Here is a 20,145-nt window from a genome sequence, read left to right as displayed (position 1 = left end):
TGGACAGATAAGCACATATACAGGCAGGCAATCTTGCCGATTTTTGAAGAAAAAAAAAACAAGAAGTCACAAAAGTGCACTTATTGTTTCTCTAACGTCCTAGTGGATGCTGGGGACTCCGTCAGGACCATGGGGAATAGCGGGCTCCGCAGGAGACAGGGCACATCTAAAAAAGCTTTTAGGTCACATGGTGCGTACTGGCTCCTCCCCCTATGACCCTCCTCCAAGCCTCAGTTAGGTTTTTGTGCCCGTCCGAGAGGGTGCAATCTAGGTGGCTCTCTTAAAGAGCTAGTTAGAAAAGTTTTTTTTTTAGGTTTCTAATCAGTGTCTCCTGCTGGCGACAGGAGCACTGCAACGAGGGACTTAGGGGAGAGACTTGCAACTCACCTGCCTGCAGGAGGATTGAAGTCTTAGGCTACTGGACACTGAGCTCCAGAGGGAGTCGGAACACAGGTCAGCCTGGGGTTCGTCCCGGAGCCGCGCCGCCGATCCCCCTTACAGACGCTGAAGAACGGCAGAACGGAGGTCCGGAAACAGGCGGCAGAAGACTTCAGTCTTCATAGAGGTAGCGCACAGCACTGCAGCTGTGCGCCATTGTTGCTACACGGCTCACGGATCTCGGTCACGGAGGGTGCAGGGCGCTGCTGGGGGCGCCCTGGGCAGCAATATAGAGTACCTTAGAGGCAAATAAATACATCACATATAGCCATTAAGGCTATATGTGTGTATTTAACCCAGGCCAGTTTATTAGAAAAACCGGGAGAAAAGCCCGCCGGAAAAGGGGCGGAGCTTATTCTCCTCAGCACTCGGCGCCATTTTCCTGCACGGCTCCGCTGGTGAGGAAGGCTCCCACGACTCTCCCCTGCACTGCACTACAGAAACAGGGTAACAAAGAGAGGGGGGGCATAAATTGGCGATATAAATATATATTGAGAGCGCATATATAAAAACAACACCTTCTAGGGTTGTTATATACTGTATAGCGCTTTTGGTGTGTGCTGGCAAACTCTCCCTCTGTCTCCCCAAAGGGCTAGGAGGGTCCTGTCTTCAATAGAGCATTCACTGTGTGGCTGCTGTGTGTGTCGGTACGTGTGTGTCGACATGTATGAGGACGAAGTTGGTGTGGAGGCAGAGCAATTGCCGATGATGGTAATGTCACCCCCTAGGGAGTCGACACCGGAATGGATGGCTTTGGTTATGGAATTACGTGATAATGTCAGCACATTACAAAAGTCAGTTGACGAAATGAGACGCCCGGCAAACCAGTTAGTACCGGTTCAGGCATCTCAGACACCGTCAGGGGCTGTAAAACGTCCCTTACCTCAGTCAGTCGACACGGGTACCGACACAGATGAATCTAGTGTCGACGGTGAGGAAGTAAACGTATTTTCCAATAGGGCCACACGTTATATGATCACGGCAATGAAGGAGGCTTTGCAGCTCTCTGATACTACTGGTACCTCAAAAAGGGGTATTATGTGGGGGGTGAAAAAACTACCTGTATTTTTCCCAGAATCAGAGGAATTGAATGATGTGTGTGATGAAGCGTGGGTTACCCCCGATAGAAAAATGCTAATTTCAAAGAAGTTGTTGGCATTATACCCTTTCCCACCAGAGGTTAGGGCGCGCTGGGAATCACCCCCTAAGGTGGATAAGGCGCTCACACGTTTATCAAAGCAAGTGGCGTTGCCGTCTCCTGATACGGCCGCCCTCAAGGATCCAGCAGATAGGAGGCTGGAAACTACACTGAAGAGTATATACACACATACGGGTGTTATACTGCGACCGGCAATAGCCTCAGCCTGGATGTGCAGTGCTGGGGTAGTGTGGTTGGATTCTCTGACTGAAAATATTGAGACCCTGGATAGGGACAGTATTTTATTGACTCTAGAGCAATTAAAGGATGCTTTTCTTTATATGCGAGATGCTCAGAGGGATGTTTGTACTCTAGCATCAAGAGTAAGCGCGATGTCCATATCTGCTAGAAGAAGTTTATGGACGCGACAGTGGTCAGGTGATGCGGATTCCAAGAGGCATATGGAAGTATTGCCATATAAAGGAGAGGAATTGTTTGGGGTCGGTCTTTCGGACCTGGTGACCACGGCAACTGCCGGCAAATCCACCTTTTTACCTCAGACCCCTTCACAACAGAAAAAGACACCGTCTTTTCAGCCGCAGTCCTTTCGCTCCTATAAAAAGCGACCAAAAGGACAGTCTTATCTGCCGAGAGGCAGAGGAAAGGGTAAGAAAGGGCAGCACGCAGCCCCTGCCCAGGAACAGAAGCCCGCCCCGGCTTCTACAAAGCCATCAGCATGACGCTGGGGCTTTACAAGCGGACTCAGGAACGGTGGGGGGTCGACTCAAGATTTTCAGCAATCAATGGGCTCACTCACAAGTGGACCCGTGGGTCCTGCAGATAATATCTCAGGGTTACATGCTGGAGTTCGAAAGGTTTCCCCCTCGCCGGTTCCTAAAGTCTGCTTTACCAACGTCTCCCTCAGAAAGGACGTCGGTTTTGGAAGCCATTCACAAGCTGTATTCTCAGCAGGTGATAGTCAAGGTACCCCTCCTACAACAGGGAAAGGGGTATTATTCCACACTATTTGTGGTACCGAAGCCGGACGGTTCGGTAAGACCTATTCTAAATCTGAAATCCTTGAACCTGTACATACAGAAATTCAAGTTCAAAATGGAGTCACTCAGAGCAGTGATAGCGAATCTGGAAGACGGGGACTTCATGGTGTCCCTGGACATAAAGGATGCTTATCTGCATGTCCCAATTTACCCCTCACACCAAGGGTATCTCAGGTTCGTGATACAAGACTGTCATTATCAGTTTCAAACGATGCCGTTTGGTTTGTCTACGGCCCCTCGGGTCTTTACCAAGGTAATGACCGAAATGATGGTTCTTCTACGAAGAAAAGGCGTATTAATTATCCCTTACTTGGACGATCTCCTGATAAGGGCAAAGTCCAGAGAACAGCTGGAAGTCGGTGTAGCACTAACCCAGGTAGTGCTCCAGCAACACGGGTGGATTCTGAATCTTCCAAAATCTCAATTGACCCCGACAACTCGTCTGCTGTTCCTGGGAATGATTCTGGACACGGTTCAGAAAAAGGTGTTTCTCCCGGAGGAAAAAGCAAGGGAGTTATCCGAACTTGTCAGGAACCTCCTAAAACCAGGAACGGTGTCAGTACATCAATGCACAAGAGTCCTGGGAAAGATGGTGGCTTCGTACGAAGCGATTCCATTCGGCAGATTCCATGCACGGACATTTCAGTGGGATCTGCTGGACAAATGGTCCGGATCGCATCTGCACATGCATCAGCGGATAGCACTGTCACCAAGAACAAGGTTGTCTCTCCTGTGGTGGCTGCAGACTGCCCATCTGTTAGTGGGCCGCAGATTCGGCATACAGGACTGGGTCCTGGTGACTACGGATGCCAGCCTACGAGGTTGGGGAGCAGTCACAAAGGGAAGAAATTTCCAGGGCGTGTGGTCAAGCCTGGAGACGTCTCTTCACATAAATATACTGGAGCTAAGAGCGATCTACAATGCTCTAAGTCTGGCAAAACCGCTGCTTCAGGGTCAGCCGGTGTTGATCCAGTCCGACAACATCACGGCAGTCGCCCACGTAAACCGACAAGGCGGCACGAGAAGCAGGAGTGCAATGGCAGAAGCGGCAAGGATTCTGCGCTGGGCGGAGAATCATGTCATAGCACTGTCAGCAGTGTTCATCCCGGGAGTGGACAACTGGGAAGCAGATTTCCTCAGCAGACACGACCTTCACCCGGGAGAGTGGGGACTTCATCCAGAAGTTTTCCACATGATTGTGAACCGTTGGGAAAAACCAAAGGTAGACATGATGGCGTCTCGCCTCAACAAAAAATTGGACAGGTATTGCGCCAGGTCAAGAGACCCTCAGGCAATAGCTGTGGACGCTCTGGTAACACCGTGGGTGTACCAATCAGTGTATGTGTTCCCTCCTCTGCCTCTCATACCAAAGGTGCTGAGAATTATACGGAAAAGAGGAGTAAGAACGATACTGGTGGCTCCGGACTGGCCAAGGAGAACTTGGTATCCGGAACTTCAAGAGATGCTCACGGAGGATCCGTGGCCTCTACCTCTGAGAAGGGATCTGCTTCAGCAGGGACCTTGTATGTTCCAAGACTTACCGCGTCTGCGTTTGACGGCATGGCGGTTGAACGCCGGATTCTAAAAGAAAAGGGCATTCCAGAGGAAGTTATTCCTACCTTGATTAAGGCTAGGAAGGAAGTGACTGTACAACATTATCACCGCATTTGGCGAAAATATGTTGCGTGGTGTGAGGCCAAGAAGGCTCCAACGGAAGAATTTCAATTGGGTCGATTCTTACATTTCCTGCAAGCAGGATTGTCTATGGGCCTAAAATTGGGGTCTATTAAAGTTCAAATTTCGGCCTTATCAATTTTCTTCCAGAAGGAATTGGCGTCAGTGCCTGAAGTACAAACTTTTGTCAAAGGTGTACTACATATACAACCCCCAATAGTGCCTCCAGTGGCACCGTGGGATTTGAACGTGGTTCTAAATTTTCTCAAATCTCATTGGTTTGAGCCGTTAAAATCGGTAGAATTAAAATACCTTACATGGAAGGTAACCATGCTGTTGGCCCTGGCTTCTGCCAGGAGAGTTTCAGAGTTGGCAGCTTTGTCATACAAGAGCCCATATCTGATATTCCATTCGGACAGGGCAGAATTGAGGACGCGTCCTCAATTTCTCCCTAAGGTGGTTTCGGCATTTCACTTAAACTAGCCTATTGTGGTGCCTGCGGCTACTAGCGACTTGGAGGACTCCAAGTTACTGGACGTTGTCAGAGCATTAAAAATATATATTTCAAGGACAGCTGGAGTCAGAAAAACTGACTCGTTGTTTACATTGTATGCACCCAACAAGATGGGTGCTCCTGCGTCTAAACAGACGATTGCACGTTGGATCTGTAGCACAATCCAACTTGCACATTCTGTGGCAGGCGTGCCACAGCCTAAATCTGTAAAGGCCCACTCCACAAGGAAGGTGGGCTCATCTTGGGCGGCTGCCCGAGGAGTCTCGGCATTACAACTTTGCCGAGCAGCTACGTGGTCAGGGGAGAACACGTTTGTAAAATTTTACAAATTTGATACTCTGGCTACAGAGGACCTGGAGTTTTCTCATTCGGTGCTGCAGAGTCATCCGCACTCTCCCGCCCGTTTGGGAGCTTTGGTATAATCCCCATGGTCCTGACGGAGTCCCCAGCATCCACTAGGACGTTAGAGAAAATAAGAATTTACTTACCGATAATTCTATTTCTCATAGTCCGTAGTGGATGCTGGGCGCCCATCCCAAGTGCGGATTGTCTGCAATACTTGTACATAGTTATTGTTACAAAAATCGGGTTATTATTGTTGTGAGCCATCTTTTTAGAGGCTACTTCGTTTTGTTATCATACTGTTAACTGGGTTCAGATCACAAGTTGTATGGTGTGATTGGTGTGGCTGGTATGAGTCTTACCCGGGATTCAAGATCCTTCCTTATTGTGTACGCTCGTCCGGGCACAGTACCTAACTGAGGCTTGGAGGAGGGTCATAGGGGGAGGTGCCAGTACGCACCATGTGACCTAAAAGCTTTTTTAGATGTGCCCTGTCTCCTGCGGAGCCCGCTATTCCCCATGGTCCTGACGGAGTCCCCAGCATCCACTACGGACTATGAGAAATAGAATTATCGGTAAGTAAATTCTTATTTTTTCCATGACACCTGTACAATAGTGTGGCGTCGGCAAAATCAATAGCTGTTTGCAGATACTGTAGTGATTTTCTGTAAGTTATGTGCTTTCATACATACCGAGGTTTGATGTAAGCGTCAAACAGCACATTTGACATTTATCAGAGTGAGTTCAGCCAGCATCCCGCGTGGTCGCCGAATTTAGGCGGCATTACATCCCGCCCGATAACGCCCAACTACAGTGGAGTTATGTGACTTCATATCATGATGCAGATGACATTTTTTGGGCTGTGCATCACACATACTTGCATAAAGTCTATTCCTGTACATACATGAGGGCATACTCTGCATCTACTCCAGAATGAGAGTAAAATAGGATCAAAGCAGAAAATAGTGCAGCATTTCACAGCAATAGAGAGCTGAGAGCCGTATATAACAAGGGGATGTTATGGCGGTCCTCCTGCACTCTTCTTATCAGTCACCTACAATTAAGAAATCATTTTCACTCTGCAGGGAGATAGAAGTGCAACAGGTGATGCTGCTGAGAGCAAATTTTCTTTTGTACGCTGATACTTTGCCTGTTATAACTATTATGTGTCCGTCTTAACACATTATGTAGAGTTTTCTTGCATCCATGGTGAGTGCTGCTGTTTAGGTGACTAGGGAATCTAATGCAAAAGTTCTACAAACTGTCACAGAAGTATAATGAGCAGAGTGGAGACAATGGCTGTAATCTTCTTGCTTTATTTTCTAGCTGAAGAAGAAGCAGGTGTATGTTGACAAAGTAGAGAAGATGCAACAGGCTTTAGCTCAGCTGCAAGCTGCGTGTGAGAAGCGCGAACAACTGGAACACAGATTGCGGACCAGGCTGGAAAGGGAACTGGAATCTCTACGCATGCAGCAGGTATGGCTAATGTTCCGTTTTATGTCATCCAAGAAAGCGCATTGCTGTTTAACCTCCTGTTTATCAATGCACTGGCTGAATAGCCGTGATTCGCTACGGAATTTCACGTATGATCTGTACTCTCTATGTCTTATTTTCCAGACAACGGGGTATATACCTAAAATTAACTGGTTAGTTTATCACAGAAGATCAGCAATTAGACTTACAACAGGACATGCTACATCCGCCGCTGACAATCTTTGTCAGACCGCACCTCTGGGCGGACCTTCCCCGGATTGATGCTGTCAAAAAGCTGGCGCTGAGGAGAATAATCTGCCTCCTTCTGTACCCCGTCACGCCTCTGATGCTGCCCTGCTCAGTGCTGTAAATGCTGGCACGACAGGCCAAGCTCCGCCCGCTGTATGTTAAATATGTCAGGTTTGCAGGGATAGGGATAGGCTGACTCTATTCCAAAGGGCCCTCCTTGCTTAGCTTCTCACTCTCCTTTGGGTAAAGATTTTCGCACAACACTTAAGGTCTCTGGGAGAGCTGTTGGTACCCTTTACACAGCAGATAAGCAGTTGCTGACTATGAAGCTTTCCCTTAATGCAGAGGTTCCCAAACTGTGTGCCGTGGCTCCCTGGGGTGCCTCTGGACACTTGCAGGGGTGCCCTGGGTTGGTGGTCCAGGACCAATTCAAATTATTCATGGTCAATATAATAGGCAAAACCAGTGCTGGTGGCTGCCAGTCATAAAATATGTGGCCAAACAGAAGCAAATCTTGTCCCTCACCACACAACTGACCCTAAGGATGACATATAAACGCGATCTACTTAATGTAATATTTCTTTCTAAATTTCTCAATTAGAAATATTTGGCCTAGGGGTGCCGTGAAAAAAATTCTTATATTCTAGGGTGCCGTGATTCAAAAAAGTTTGGAAACCACTACCTTAATGCATTTAAGAGTCAAAATATCTGTCTCCTATTGCTCTCTGAGAAGGTTCGGCAATGTTCAGTACAAGTGACAGGTTAACCTCAGATAATTGAGACACTATCCTCTCCTCACTGGAAATAAGTTATTTAAGTACTTATATCTGAGATCTATATATATATAAAAGGCAAATACCAGTGCCTCATCACAAAATCTCCTGAACCATAATGCTGGACTTCCTTGCCAGTGGCACTTTTAGAGCAGTCCATTATTCAAATAGGGAAGCCACACCCAGCGATGTTTGACAGTGTTTGGGGGTGGTAGTTGATGTGGCTCCCCTATTTGAATAATGGACTGCTCTGCAACTGCCACTGACAAGGAAGTCCAGGAACAGATAAGTGTGTCTTCCCCCCTCTGCCACTTGTTATGGCTGCATTCTTTATAGCCCCGGCTGGGTGGGCTGTCTTAACTCTCCTCTGTGAGGGGGGAATTCCCAAGAATCATCTCACCCCTTTTAACCCCTTTGTGGGGAGGGGGGGGACTTTGAAAAATCCCTATCTAGTAGGTGCCTAGGTCACAAAAGCAGGCTACTTTTCAAATGTCAAGCTCCTAGCTTATATGGTTCAGGAGAATTTGTGATGAGTCAGTGGTATTTGCCTATATATTATATGCAGAGCAATGTGATGTCATTGGGATGATCAGCATCAAATAACAAATAGAGTAGATGAAGCACCTTTACTCCTAAAGTAGAGGCACAAGGGGGAGACCCATCATAAGTGTGCAGTGAGCACTTTTTGAATGATTGCCTTTTGGTACAGTTATTTACAAATGTCCCCTTTGTGTTCAGTATACTTACACACGCATTAAATATACATTGGCCTTCATACAAGACTCCGGCAGACGCCCTAGAAATAGCCAGTATAAATTTAGCCCTTTCTTTGGCCCAACCAAAGTGCTGTGTGCGCACATTATTCAGGGCATTTGCACAGTAAGGTCATTACAAACCCTCAGCCTTCCAAGAGTCCTGAATGAAGCTAGAAGAGGTGAACTGTGGTCAGCAGCTCCTGCAGAGGGCCAGCAAAACAATCGCCTTGTTTGTGTGTTGTGTCCAGAATGAAAACTTAATCAAGTCCCTTCAAGCTGCTTCTTCAGGAGCCAGGACCAGCCTTGTCAGAGGAGCACACAGTATATTGTGTCCTGCTCACATGTGGAGAGGAATTTTAACGAAGTCTATATCAATGCCTCATTGTTCTACTCTCTAATACTTTATACTGTTAACCTTTGCTGCTTCCTGCTGGACCATATATTATAATAGACTTGCTTCCTTATGCACTTTAGATTTATACATAAAAGTAGTATCTGTTAATGTTATTGTTATACGTTGCAATTAGTAGGCTTTATTAAATGGCTATATAGATATTACCATTCTACTGTAGTTGCTTCTGCAGTCCTGTTAGAGTTACCAACGTCTGGTTTAGAGAGTTAGCTCATTGGGTCACATTTATGCAGCGATGTTTTATGCTCCGATTGGTAGTGGTTCAAGGTAAAACTTAAGTGAACTCTCTCCCTTTGTCACAGCGCCAGGGGAACTCGCAGTCCAGCAATGTTTCAGAGTATAACACTGCTACTCTGATGGAGCTACTCCGAGAGAAAGAGGAGCGAGTTCTGGCCCTCGAGGCAGACATGACCAAGTGGGAGCAGAAGTACTTGGAAGAGAGTGTCATGAGGCAGTTTGCATTGGATGCTGCTGCCACCGTGGCTGCACAGAGGTAGGTGGCTATCTGTGTTATGGTGTTTGCCTAAACTGGTGTCACGTTACCAAATGTGACCAGAGTTCTGTAAAATAAACTACAATTAGTATCTGAACGATTGAGCTGTTAGTGGCGCTTCATCATATACACAGCTGCTGCCGATGTATAGCAGCTGTGCAAACCGTCACAAAAAATACAGACCAATGTGTGACTATCCTTTTTACACAAGAACTTACAAAATTCTTGGATTAATATAACATATGTCATCAAATTTATTAACCTACATCCGTTGGAAAAAAACATAAAAGTATTATAAAAATATATATGAATACCACAAATTAAAAAATATTTAAACATTGTTGTCTTTACTGCTGAAGAAAATAGAAAGCTAATGAGATAAATTAATTCTGATTATTAGCCCTTTTAGTATATGTGTCCCAGCAATGAGTACCTGAGTGTAGAGAATGGTACTTACAGTGCAGCACAGTATCACCTGTTAGGTTTTCAGGAGTTAAATCTCCAACAGACAAAAATGGTGAGGTGTTCTGACCTATAGGTACCTACCTCACTAATGTAGATAAATGTAGTTCTTCCACTTGTACAGAATGGGTAAGAGAAAAAGTAGCTCATATAAATTTCGGCCAAATGCTGGCTCGTTCTTCGGTCACTAAGGTGGACTGTGTTGGCAGTGTTGTGTGGGAGCTGTTAATGTCAGCCGTGGGGCAGATGTATTAAACCAGGAGAAAGGGATAAAGAAGTGAAAAAGCCAGTGATAAGTGCCAGGTGATAATACACCAGCCAGTCAGCTCCTGTAATTTTTCAAATCCGTAATGATTGGCTGGTGCATTATCGCCTTGCGCTTATTACTGGTTTCTCACTTCTCAAGGTTTAACCACTTGCCTGGCATGGTCGCATCAGATGCGACCATGCCTGCAAGTGCTCTATCTGACCTGGTCGCACAGGATGCAACCAGTCAGATAGAGAGTGTTAGCAGAGGCAGGGAAGATAAATTTCCCTCCGCTGCTGCTGTCAGAGGGACCAGAAGGTCCCTCTGCCTCCCTGCACTCTACCCCTGTGTCTGCCGTGCTGCCGATCACTGCTGATCGGTCAGCACGGCAGGATCCCCCCTCCAGCAGCTGCAGACAATGTCAGCCGCTGGGGAGAGTAAATGAACCCTCCCAAGCCACCCCCAGATCCCCCCCCCCCCCCCCCCCTGTATACCTGCAGGCTGTCCGGCTTTCAAAATGAAAGCTGCGATGTTCCAGACGGTCGCGATGTTCCCGATCGATGTTTGAAAAAAAAATTTTAAGCAAAATAAATATTTTTTTTTCCTTTTAAACTAAAATCATTTGGGATAGGGTTAAAATCATGTTCTTCACCTAATTCACTCATAAAAAAACCCGACAATTTCGGAGCGGTTTTCGGTGAAATAAATTGTCAGTTAAGTGGTTAATACATCTGCCCCAGTGTGCTGTCAGCCACATCCAAATATAATTGGGTGTTGCAGTATTTGCAACAAGATAGAATGCATCGTTTTCACTTTATTATTTATGCTCTGTGGCATTTCCTTAGCTCCTTAGTTCGTTTTCTAAAGTTAGATGCTCTCTGAAACATATTAAACATTGTGAAGCCAAAGGAAGAATAGATATGGATATGTGTGTATTATCTATCTGTCTATCTGTCTATCTTTCTATCTAATAAATGTGTGTGTGTGAACATCAAACGTCACATGGTTTCATCTTCCTTATGGCTGTGGTCCAACTTTACATAAGCAAGGTGCTGTCCACTGGAGGCCAACCCTGTTGATTTGATAAAATGTCAGGTGCGGAAATTCAGCCCATGGTTCCCAGGCTGTGCTGATGTAGGGAAAAACTGGCCAAGATGGGTGTGCATTGCATTCTCTCCTTATCTTATCTCTGCCTGCATGCTCTTCCCAGGCCTGTGTTGGAATTTACTAGTTATTTCAGGGACATGGCTGTTTGAAGAGCTGAAAGTTGTAAAACGCATATCTGGTTACTGGGACAGCTAGTGTAAGCACATTACTTAACTACTTATTCTCCAGGTATGGGAGCATTGTTTCCTACAAAATGTATGATGATTTAGCTTCTAAGTATCCTTCTCCAAATATGGATCCGCTCAGGTGCTTATTAGGAGTGTCTAAGGACAGTGGCTTTTACTTGTCTACCTGACTGATGGTATAGTAGATGGTGAGTGCAGCAAGCGGCAACTAGCCACTAGTGCAGAGACAGTGCTGGCATCACTAAAGTTGGCCTAGTAGCCATCACTATGGGGCCTAAAAGTGAGTGGTGCCAGCCCACACTCTCAATTCTGACCAGGGAGGACCTATCTATTTGGAGTTTGTATGTTTTGCTCATGTTTGTGTGTGGGTTTCCTCTGGTTGCTGCAGTTTCCCACCTTAGTACAAAGAAAGAGGATAATTTGCATTAACCCTAGTGTGTGTGTTAGAGAATATGGATTTTTAAGTATTTACATTTTAAGCTTCACCGGGGCATGAACTGATGTGGACTGATATTCTCAGTAATGTGTAATATCTATATGCTATGTAAGTAATTAACAATAAGTATTTATTATGACTATTACTATCAATAATAATAACAACAACTTTAATGGTTCATTTCAGAGACACTAGCTCAATCAGCCATTCTCCTTGTGCAAGTTTTGATATAACCCTAGAGGCTCGTATACAAAAGGAAGAAGAAGAGATACTTTTGGCCAATCGACGATGTGTAGACATGGAGGGGAGGTGAGTTCTAGAACAAGCTAATGTCATATGATTCATTGATGTTCACTTGGAGTAGACCTATCATACCTTTTTAACTCTGTTGGTATCGATATCCCAATGCACAGGATCCCGATGGTCAGATTGCCGACAGCAATATACTGGCGTTCAAAATTTAAGCATTTTAACCCTAATCCCAATCGTTCCCTCCCGCAACCTAAAACCTAGCCCTCCCCCTAGTTCCTAACCCTTAAACTAACCCCTAACCCTAATCCCAGTACTTACCGTGGGGATTTTGACCGCCTGGATCCTGAGCTCCGGGATATTAACTTCATCCCTTTTTTTGACTATTTAGTCACTGCAGAAGTTCAGATCATCTCTCTAAAATTGACATGGAACCTATAGGCTCAAGGAAATCTGTCCAGTACTTCTTGGGCATTTCTTTGTGACTTTGGTATGTGGCTCTTGGAATGGTTTGAACAAACTTGTCTTCTGACGTCGTATTTTACTTTGGTGTACAGTTCATTGATGTAACTCACATGCCCCACAGTAAAGTTTTTTATGGACGAGAGCAGAAGTAATGCATATTTACTTAAAGCACCGGAAGCTCCCTTTTCTTGTCTTGTGTAGCAGCAAGCACATTCTAAGAGCAGGGCCTACCATGTGAGTGGTCATGTATCTCCAGGCCGCCCTCACTGCCACTACTGTCCTTGTGGCAGTTATGCCGCACGTTATCCTATATGATGGCGAATAAGGAGGCTACAAGATTTGTGATTCATAGCCATAGAATACATCATAAACCTTCTACCAGTATTACAGTAGTGAAGGTTTTGTATGATGTTGTTAGTTATTTGCCACCATATATATACACACACACACACACACACACACACACACACACACACACACACACACACACACACACACACACACACACAGATCATCGGTTATAAAATTAAATAACTAGTCTCATTTATCTTGATGTAATCTTAAGTAACTGAAATCTATATATTTTTTCAATGCCAGAATAAAGACTCTGCATGCACAGATAATTGAGAAGGACGCCATGATTAAAGTGCTTCAGCAACGTTCTCGCAAAGATCCCAATAAGTCGGACCAACCATCTTCCATGCGCCCATCAAAGTCGCTTATGTCCATCTCCAATGCCAGCTCTGGCCTGCTCTCTCACTCTTCTACACTGAGCAATACCCCAATTCTGGAGGAGAAACGAGAGGACAAAAGCTGGAAAGGCAGCTTAGGTAGGTCATGATGCCACAAGATCAATCTTATAGCTTAGCATTTCTCTCCATCTTCACCAGTAACATATGCACAGCCAGAAAGATGATGTGTACAGTAGAAGGATAATCCTTATCCTCACCCTCTGCTGGTAAAATGGCAATATTTTGTCTTGAGATAAGTGAGGAATAAACTCTGCAAATTCGTACTGTATATTAAAGCAATATGTTTAATTTTAAACGTAGGAGTCCTCTTAGGAACTGAATATCGCTCAGAGTCTATCTCATCCACTCCATCACCTGTACTTCCATCCACACCCCAACTGTCTGGACATTCAAAGACTGGTAGCAAAGACTGCTGCACACAAACAGATAGAGGCAGTGAACAGAACAAATCTCCATCAGTGAGCGCATCTCCAGGCCCGGGGAGGCTGGCCACTCCGAGCCCCATGTACAGTTCTGAGAGAACAGGTAATCTTCAGCACTGGAGGCTGGTTGTGGTTTCTTACCAGACTGCACCTTTACAGCTGTCTGACTACAATAATGCCAATGTAAAAACCTAAAAATGTTTTTCTCTAACATCCATAAGGGATATTGGGGAGACTTAGTACGATGGGGTATAGATGGGGTCCAAAGGAACCGGTGCACTTTAAATTTCTTCACTGGGTGTGCTGTCTCCTCCCCTCTATGCCCCCTCCCACAGGCAGTTTAGAAAAAAGTTCCCCCAGGAGAGGATGCACATCTCTGCAGCTCCAGAGAGTTTTCTTCAGTTTATTTTACATTTTTGTTATTTTCGGTATGCTGTTTGGGCAACATGGCAGAGCTACATCAGAGCGGGACCAGCAGCATTTTAGCGCCTTCCTCAACTGCAGCAGGCACACACAGCTCCTCCTGACACTCAGAAAACGCTGGAAAACTGGTACAGGTTGTAGCAAAGGGGGAGAGGCGCTATTGTACACAATCTGTGTCCTATACAGGACAGAAATCATAAGTGTTTCACTGTGATATTATAAGCGGACAGCCTCACCCGGGCTGTGTAGCTGGGGTGTGCTGGTCTTCTCTCTCTGTATGTCTCCCTCTCACATACAGTAAGGGCAGGCTTGATGAGTTTTACTGTCTGTGTGTATGTGTATGTCATTGTGATTTACTGTGAACATGGGTAAACACAAACTATGCAGTGTATGCCACACCAGATTCTCTCCCTTATCATCTGATTCTGTTTCATGTGAACAATGCAGCCAATCTTCACAACTCAGTAAGGGGACTGGGGTAGAGGGACCAGAGCCATCCTGGCTAGGGGCCCTTAAGAATATGATGTCTGATATGTCATCACAAATCACTGCTAATGTTCAGAAAACTCCGCTACTACAACAGGCTGTTGCAGACTTAGCTGCTAGGGCAGATGTTACACAGTCCCCCCTCTCTAACTCAGGACCACAAAAGAGTGGTTTTCCTGTCTTATTCTCTGATTCAGATGAGGATATACAGGAGGATGGGGAGTACTTGGATCCCGTTAGTGGGGATTCCGCTTCTGCTCAGGGTATCGAACCCCTCAGTCTTGCTATATGTATATGTTAAAACTCCGTCTAGGGTACGCTGCGTCACAGCAGTCGTTTTTTCTTTACACAAAACAAGCTTAATGTCACTTTCCTTGATTCTGCAGAGTTAGATTACCTATTTAAGTTAGCCTGGAAAAATACAGACAAAAAACACCAAGTGTCGAAAAGATTTTTGCACACTTTCCCATTTGCTCCTGAAGGTAGGAAATTCTGGGAAGAACCCCTGGTAGTTGACGTATCAGTCTCTCAACTGTCAAAAAAGGCGGTGCTGCCTGCCCCGGGCTCCTTTACCATAAAGAACCATGGGGACAGAAAAATAGAGACTACACTAACGTCTATCTACCCAGCAGCAGGTGTATCGCAAAGGCTGGTCATAGCGGGTTGCTGGATGACCCATGCCATTCACACGTGGGCTTCTCAAATTCAGGAGGGCCTCTCTGGGAATATGCCTCTGGTCACTACGGTGAAGCCCCTGAAGCACATTCAGGACACTGCACGCGTTCTGTCGGACTCGCTCAAGGAGATGGGCAATATTAATGCTAGGACTTCTGCCATGGCAGTGTCGACGCGTAGGGCCTTGTGATTATGTCAGTGGATAGCGGACGCAGAGTCCAAGCGCAGTGTGGAATCTCTCCCCTTTTCTGGGGAATGGCTTTTTGGAGTTGAATTGGATACGTGGATTTCCAAAATCACTGAAGAAAAATCCACGTTTCTCACCTCTGGAGCCCCGCCGGCTAGCGTTCCTACCCGGAGCCGTCTGTTCAGTCTTTTCAGTCTAACAGATTTCGATCTTGGGCCAGAGGTGACTCCAATGTAGCTAGAGGCACCAGAGGTAAGACAAGAAGACCTGCGAACACCGGTTCTCAGGAACCGAGCACCAGTTCTGCTTCCACTAAGTCCTCAGGATGACGGTGCCCACCCACCCCGAGGAGATCTCAAGGTGGGAGCTCAACTGCGTCACTTTAGCTGCGTCTGGTAGGGTTCCTGCCAGGATACCTGGGTCAAGGACCTCATTTCTCAGGGCTACAAGCTGGAGTTCGACGGTGCTCCTCTCCAACGATTTTTCAAATCAAGCTTACCAGCTTTGGAGGATACGCAAGTTACGTTGCAACAGGCCATCCAAAAGTTGGGCCAGTCCCACGTCATTGTTCCAGTACCAATACCACAACAAGGAAAGGGTTATTACTCTGTCGAAGTCAGAAAAAATGTCTTAATGCACACTGCCATATTTGCACCGCACACTGGTCCGTGCTGCGCATGCGTACGCTCTCCCGTGGAAGCGCATACCCGCAATAGCGTGCACTCGCACGCGCAGTATGCGCATTTACGGTAGAGTTTATGTGATCGTAGCGTGCGACTCATTCGTTACAAATATTCACAATTAATGTATTTCATAGATCATGTTCCCCTCAATAGTTTCTGTAAGTTTGGTTTAGATAGAATGTCCCTGAGCGGAGGAATCCCTCTTTGTATTGCACGAAGGGTCTAACAGGAGTCATACAGCAGTGTTTGATACCCATCGGAAGAGTATTTAATTAGCAATATTCCGGTGTTGGTTTGGAGCGTATTAATCGCTCGTGCGAATAGTTATGGACATAAGAAGTTTATGTCCATTTCTATGATTTGCACATACTCAGGTATGCGGCGGGAAACCCAGTTCCCCACCCACCTGAGCTGTTGGAAATCAGCACAGCCCACCTGTATGAATCAACCTATGACCTTTGGTTACAGTACAGGGCCGAATTCCTGTGTCCAATAAACTGTAGGATTGTAGGGACTAGGAGATTGCATTGTGTGTGGGGCATAAATAGGCAGACCAACCACTTCCAGCTCTCACTCTCTCATCAACGGTTATCTGCTGATAATCGGGAGCTGGATATCGAGGCGCTGGCGATCATACCCTTTGTGCGTAAGTTCTCTCCGTAATCATTGTCTTTCTGTGAGCCAATTCCTCTCTCTCTCTCTGTGTCTATCTCTCTCTCTCTCTATTTTCTCTTTTCTCTCATATCTCCCCTAGACTAAACTTTATAGTATTGTATTGTATTGTGTTAGACCAGGATAGTATTGTAGTTTATCCCTTAGTTAGGTGTTTGGTTAGGAAGTCTTTGTTATATTGTAGTGTATCATTTGTACTGTGTTACTCTTTTACAAGTATACTAGATATAATACAGATAATAGGCTTTGGAACCCTAAATCAGTATTTGTGTATTTACTATAGTGTTAAGTGTTCATTTGAGCGTCGGTGACGCTCAAACAGCTTTGTAGGTAGTCAGGTTACACAAGGTTGCATTTACACCCTGTACTCACATTAAGGTATTCTGTGTGTTTCATTGGTATAAGGTTTAATATCAAGGTAAAGTGTTGTAAGCGTCTGCATCGCTGGTGACCTCCTCGTGGTCTCTAGCGTACACTACGTAACAGCGAATCTTTCCCCTAGACTTAACCAATAACGTGTCCTGTGATCACTGGGCCGCGAGCGAACGTGACGCTTGAGCGTCTCGCCTACGGCTGAGCGATCGCTACGCAGATAGCGTACCATTACGGTACTTCTTAAGTAAACAGCGTACAGTGTTCTTAGCTTCATAAGGGTTGGTTATACGACAAAGGAATTTAGCATTGTCAATTGCGGGCTCGCCCGGTCCTTTTCACATCTGCACTAGGTAGATCAGCAGACTTTATCCCCCAGCAAAAGGGTGGGAGGTTGTCTCGCAGTTGCTGACGGGATAAGCGTCTGCTTCGCTTAGGTAAAGAGTGCTGAAGGAACCCGGTAACCGGAAGTAAGAACAAAACGCTTGTGTCTTTTTAAAACTGTTTATTTTTTTTCTTTTGTCTTGCATACGCACGCATATATACCTGCATTTCTTTTCACTTGTGTATTTCATTTTTCGTATATCACTATTCCTGTTTGCCACATTTTTATAGTTGATAGAAAGGGCTAAAAGGAGATTTGCTGTTATTTAATAATAGAGGTAATAGTTAAAGTATAGAACAACACACGGCTTGTCCGAGAGACGAGGCAGCCAGGGTGCAGTGTGGATTGCGGTAGATGATCAGGGATCATCTACATTGATAAAATATATATTGTGTTACGGTGGATCCTTTGCATTGCGTACACGTGTCGCTAACAAAGACTAGCGTACGCAATCCAAAAGGCAGACGCACGCAGCGTACATTACGCAACGTAGCGTCTGGTTACGCCCACGTAGCTCAAGTTGTGATAAAGTTGGATTTTAGCGCAAAGCGATAATTAACGCACAGCGATAAATAACGCGAAGCGGTAAATAACGCAAATCTATTTTTGGAAAATCTGAAATTTAGTTTAACAGATCCTGCTCCTAATTGGTAACACACTTGGCCTGAAGACAATTTCTGCGCAGAAATAGATATAGAAACAAAAGTGTACATGTGTTGAGTGAGTGTGTTTTGTATACAAAAGTTTATACAATTTTAAAGGTGGAACCAAAAGGAAAGTCGGGTACTCGTAAAGGGACATACGTGTAAGTGACATATACGGTGGCTAGGGAGGCATCCCTGGTTAAATAATATTTGAGCATTAGAGTATAGCGGACCATAAGGTAACAAGACCAGGAGGTCATAAGGTAAAAAGGTCCGCTATAAAAGTCCAGTGGCACAACGCCTGGGGTGTTGGTGCAGAACCCATATAGGCCATACAAGCTCTGGTTGAAGGAATCGCAGCCGGAAACATCGATTCCATTAATCTTTCAGTACATGACAAATAGTGCTCGCGTACTGAACGATTGGACCGCACGTAATTGTGTGCAGTAGTTAGTAATCTGACCTCATACCATTAGAGAAAAGTGGTCACAAACGCTACTTGTACATTCTGACGTGATTTGTGTAATTTTTTATTTTTGGAAGGGAAGTTCGCTGGTCACTCAGGAACTATCTAACAACCCCAACTTTACTGGAAAGAGTAAGTGTCCTGCGGGTAACCCTCATATGTTCCAGTAAACTGAAGGTTCCATAGGGGCCCTGTATCGAGTACGCCAGCACCATATCGGTGTGATCAGGTCGTATTGGTCGAGGTGGGCGAGTGAGTGGGGTACTCGGTAAACCGCCACCGCCGGCCTACTGTGGAGTAATTTGGTTGTCTGTAAAGGCTTGCTGAAAACCTTGATACAGAAAATCCAAGGAGGACTAAGCAACACCTACAGACGATGGGGGCCAGTTGCTCAGGTAGGGGGCGATCAACCCAGGTTCAGGTTGATTCGGAGAACCGACCAGTCGGGTCGGCAAGATACATTATGTGTGAAAAATACGGTAGTCACACAGAGGTTTTATGTGATGAATGGGAGAGAATGACTGTACAAGACAGGGACAAGTTCCCAAGAATAGGTAGCTTCAGTCCAGATGTGTTACAAAATTTAAGGAGGAGGATATGTCTCGTAAAATCATCAAAGAGACGAATTCAGCATCATGATTACTTGCAGTTATGGCACCAGGAAGGTGAGATACAGAGAGGTTTGGCTCTGGCGGCGGGAACTGGGGCGGTCAGGAAGCTGATTGCCACAGCTCCTCCTCCACCATACATTGCAGGAGAGAGGTTGATTGCGGAGAGAAAAGCACAAAGGTGGAACAATAAAAACGCTCTTAGCAACTGTAATATAGATTATAAGAATAAGTGTAATAAATGTAACAATGATTATTGTAATACTGTTGAATGTACAACTATTAACCCATGCAAGTCGCACCCCATGTTAAACTTTCCTCAGGAATACAAACAAGAAAGTGAGCCCAGAACGATGTCGGCACCTCTTCCAGAAGCCATCCTACAAGACATCCAGGTGGACGCGACCAAATTGGTAAAGGCAATAATCAAACCCCCTAACGGAGGGTCAGGTGAGGTCGTGTCCACAGGTACGTACAATGTTTTATATCACGCACAAACAAATGTACCCCATATTGTAAGACCAAAACAAGGTGATGTGATTGAGTTTAGTCCTGTCAGGGTGATCACAGTCCCCAATGGGAAGACTGATGATCAGGGAACCATTCCCGTCAAGGACAGTGCAATGCGCCATCCCTGGTCCCGGACAGAATTGAGATCAATCATGTCTGATTACCCAGATCCTAGGAAAGATCTAACTGTATGATCAAAGATTCACAGAAGGCATACCAACCCCCTAGACATGAAAATGAGCAAAAGTTATGACACACCAAATTACAAGCAGGGATCACATAGGAAGAATTTTGGGCCACACCCATGATATGTGGTCAGGAAAGGTGATCATTAGGACTGATGGTAAGCCTGAGGTAACGGTTAATGAAGTGGGAGGTCATTCCCTGAAG

At 45.5% G+C, this 20,145-nt stretch overlaps 1 protein-coding gene across 1 annotated transcript in view; it reads left to right on the top strand.

Moving 5' to 3' along the window:
- The window catches only part of AMOT (angiomotin), a 123,143-nt gene that overhangs the window by 94,323 nt on the left and 8,675 nt on the right, over positions 1–20,145 (top strand). The window contains exons 8-12 of the mRNA XM_063937329.1: positions 6,491–6,640; positions 9,129–9,319; positions 11,943–12,065; positions 13,068–13,300; positions 13,523–13,747. Of these exons, the coding sequence (XP_063793399.1) occupies positions 6,491–6,640; positions 9,129–9,319; positions 11,943–12,065; positions 13,068–13,300; positions 13,523–13,747 (922 nt within the window). The remainder of the gene's footprint in view (positions 1–6,490; positions 6,641–9,128; positions 9,320–11,942; positions 12,066–13,067; positions 13,301–13,522; positions 13,748–20,145) is intronic.

The sequence above is a fragment of the Pseudophryne corroboree genome, chromosome 8 (assembly GCF_028390025.1).
Source record: "Pseudophryne corroboree isolate aPseCor3 chromosome 8, aPseCor3.hap2, whole genome shotgun sequence".
NCBI classification, from domain to species: domain Eukaryota; kingdom Metazoa; phylum Chordata; class Amphibia; order Anura; family Myobatrachidae; genus Pseudophryne; species Pseudophryne corroboree.
This window is presented reverse-complemented; position numbering and strand designations above follow the sequence as displayed.